The sequence below is a fragment of the Asparagus officinalis genome, chromosome 9 (genome assembly GCF_001876935.1).
Source record: "Asparagus officinalis chromosome 9, Aspof.V1, whole genome shotgun sequence".
Taxonomy (NCBI): Eukaryota; Viridiplantae; Streptophyta; class Magnoliopsida; order Asparagales; family Asparagaceae; genus Asparagus; species Asparagus officinalis.
Window position 1 is genome coordinate 1,768,921 of NC_033802.1, and position 1,867 is coordinate 1,770,787.

General features: G+C 33.7%; 1 protein-coding gene across 1 annotated transcript in view; it reads left to right on the forward strand.

The window, feature by feature from the left end:
* Nucleotides 1,622–1,867, forward strand: part of LOC109824135 (E3 ubiquitin-protein ligase PUB23-like) — a 3,760-nt gene continuing 3,514 nt past the window's right edge. The window contains exon 1 of the mRNA XM_020390663.1: nt 1,622–1,854. Coding sequence (XP_020246252.1) covers nt 1,703–1,854 — 152 coding nt within the window. The 5' untranslated portion in view covers nt 1,622–1,702. The remainder of the gene's footprint in view (nt 1,855–1,867) is intronic.

Consider the following 1,867-nt stretch of genomic DNA (forward strand, 5'->3'; position numbering starts at 1 on the left):
ACAAAGGAAAATTAATAAAGACGGCGGCCGACAACTAGTACGCCACCCTTTGATTACCCTTTTGAAGACTAATTAGCTCAGGTTTATTACCAAAATAGTATGATTAATTATTATAATTCACATGAAGAAAAGTAATTAAGAGTGTGGAAGGCTATGACCACGTGATACTCAATGTTAGTATTGTTATATTGTTTCGTGATGTGAGATGGTTAATATATATATAATTAAGTTGTGATATTTTGACTTTTTCTCAACTCTGACTACAGTCATCTCGCCTTAATTGGTTCATCTCTTACGATTCTTTTCTTTTTATTTATTTATGAAAAGTGCTTCCCGGTTAATTATTGGAAGCCACGCTCTTTGAATAGGTTTTTAGATCGTATTAGTTTGATTACCAAATTAAGGTATCTAACAAAGGGTTTGATTGAGAAAGGAGATGAAAAATAAACTATACTTAATTAAACTAAAGTAAGGATTTGTTCATGTGTAATTAAACTGCAGCTAAAAATACAAAGTTACTAAAGCATAGACTTCTCTAAAAGGAGAGAATGATCATTATTCATGCACCACGTGGGAGTGAAGAACATGAATTGAAGAAGGTAGCAATAGTCAATAAAAATAACATGATGTATATATCTTTAGTTATCAAGTGTATCCACTATTATATATGCAAGGTGATATAATATTTACACAGCAATAACAAACGAAAATATGATTTTCTTCCCAGTAAATTTCCCCCCTTAATTGTAATAGATTGTTGTACTAGATTGTTGGCTAGCTGTCAATCACCCGATCTTTGAAGAACAACTATTAAGGAGATAAGAAAACCATAACAAAAGAGTTCTAGCTTTATTATGAATCATAATATTAGTTGGTCTAGAATCTACAGTAATATAATTAAATGTATCAATATAAAAGTACTGATCTACCGTCTAGTCCCTCATGGATGGGGAAGAAGAGCATTAATTCACCAACATTTGGATTTAGTTTGGATATTTAAGAAGAATGATGGTGTTTGACCTGAAGGAAGAGGTAGTCTTGACCAAAACTAAATGAAAGATCAGAATTTGTACAACAACCGATCCCAAAATCTTGCGATGAAAAACTTAATTTATCATATATACAGTTGTTGTTAATCATGGTTCCTTATAGATTACTAAATAAATCATACATAGAATATTTATAGACAAACATAAAATGAAAAAAAAATTGTTGGGTTTTCAATATTCTCGCTAGACCTAGCCAAAAGTCTCCAAAATGTGTTTGTGATCGAGACCAAATTCACCGTGTGACCTGCTCCCACTGGGGCCACTACTATCTCTAAAAATAGTATAAAATTTTGTAAGGTAAAGATCAAACAAAAGGGAAAGAAAAAAAAAATTATTGTAAGGTAAGCCCACAATTAAGACCAACACATTCTAATCTTCTAAACTCAAATGGTTAGCAAATTAAGCTCATTATAATAACACCGAACCCGTCAATATCTCCCCATTATCCCACGAGAAATTGACAAATTTAGACAACCTTAGAATGGAGAATTTAATGTTCTCCTTCTGTGACCAAGACCAAAACTATACTCCATCCCATATATAAACACACGACAAACAAATCAAACCCTAACCCAAAAAGTACGACAAATTAAACACATCAAAATTAGTCTACATCTAGCTTCTAAATCTACGACTAGCTTAGCTTCATTTCCATGGATTCAGTCGAAGTCCCTCAATTCTTCATATGCCCAATCTCCCTCCAAATCATGAAGGATCCGGTCACCGCCGTCACCGGAATAACCTACGAGCGATCGAGCATCGAACGGTGGCTCTTCGTCGATAACAACACGGCTTGTCCGGTCACAAACCAACCCCTA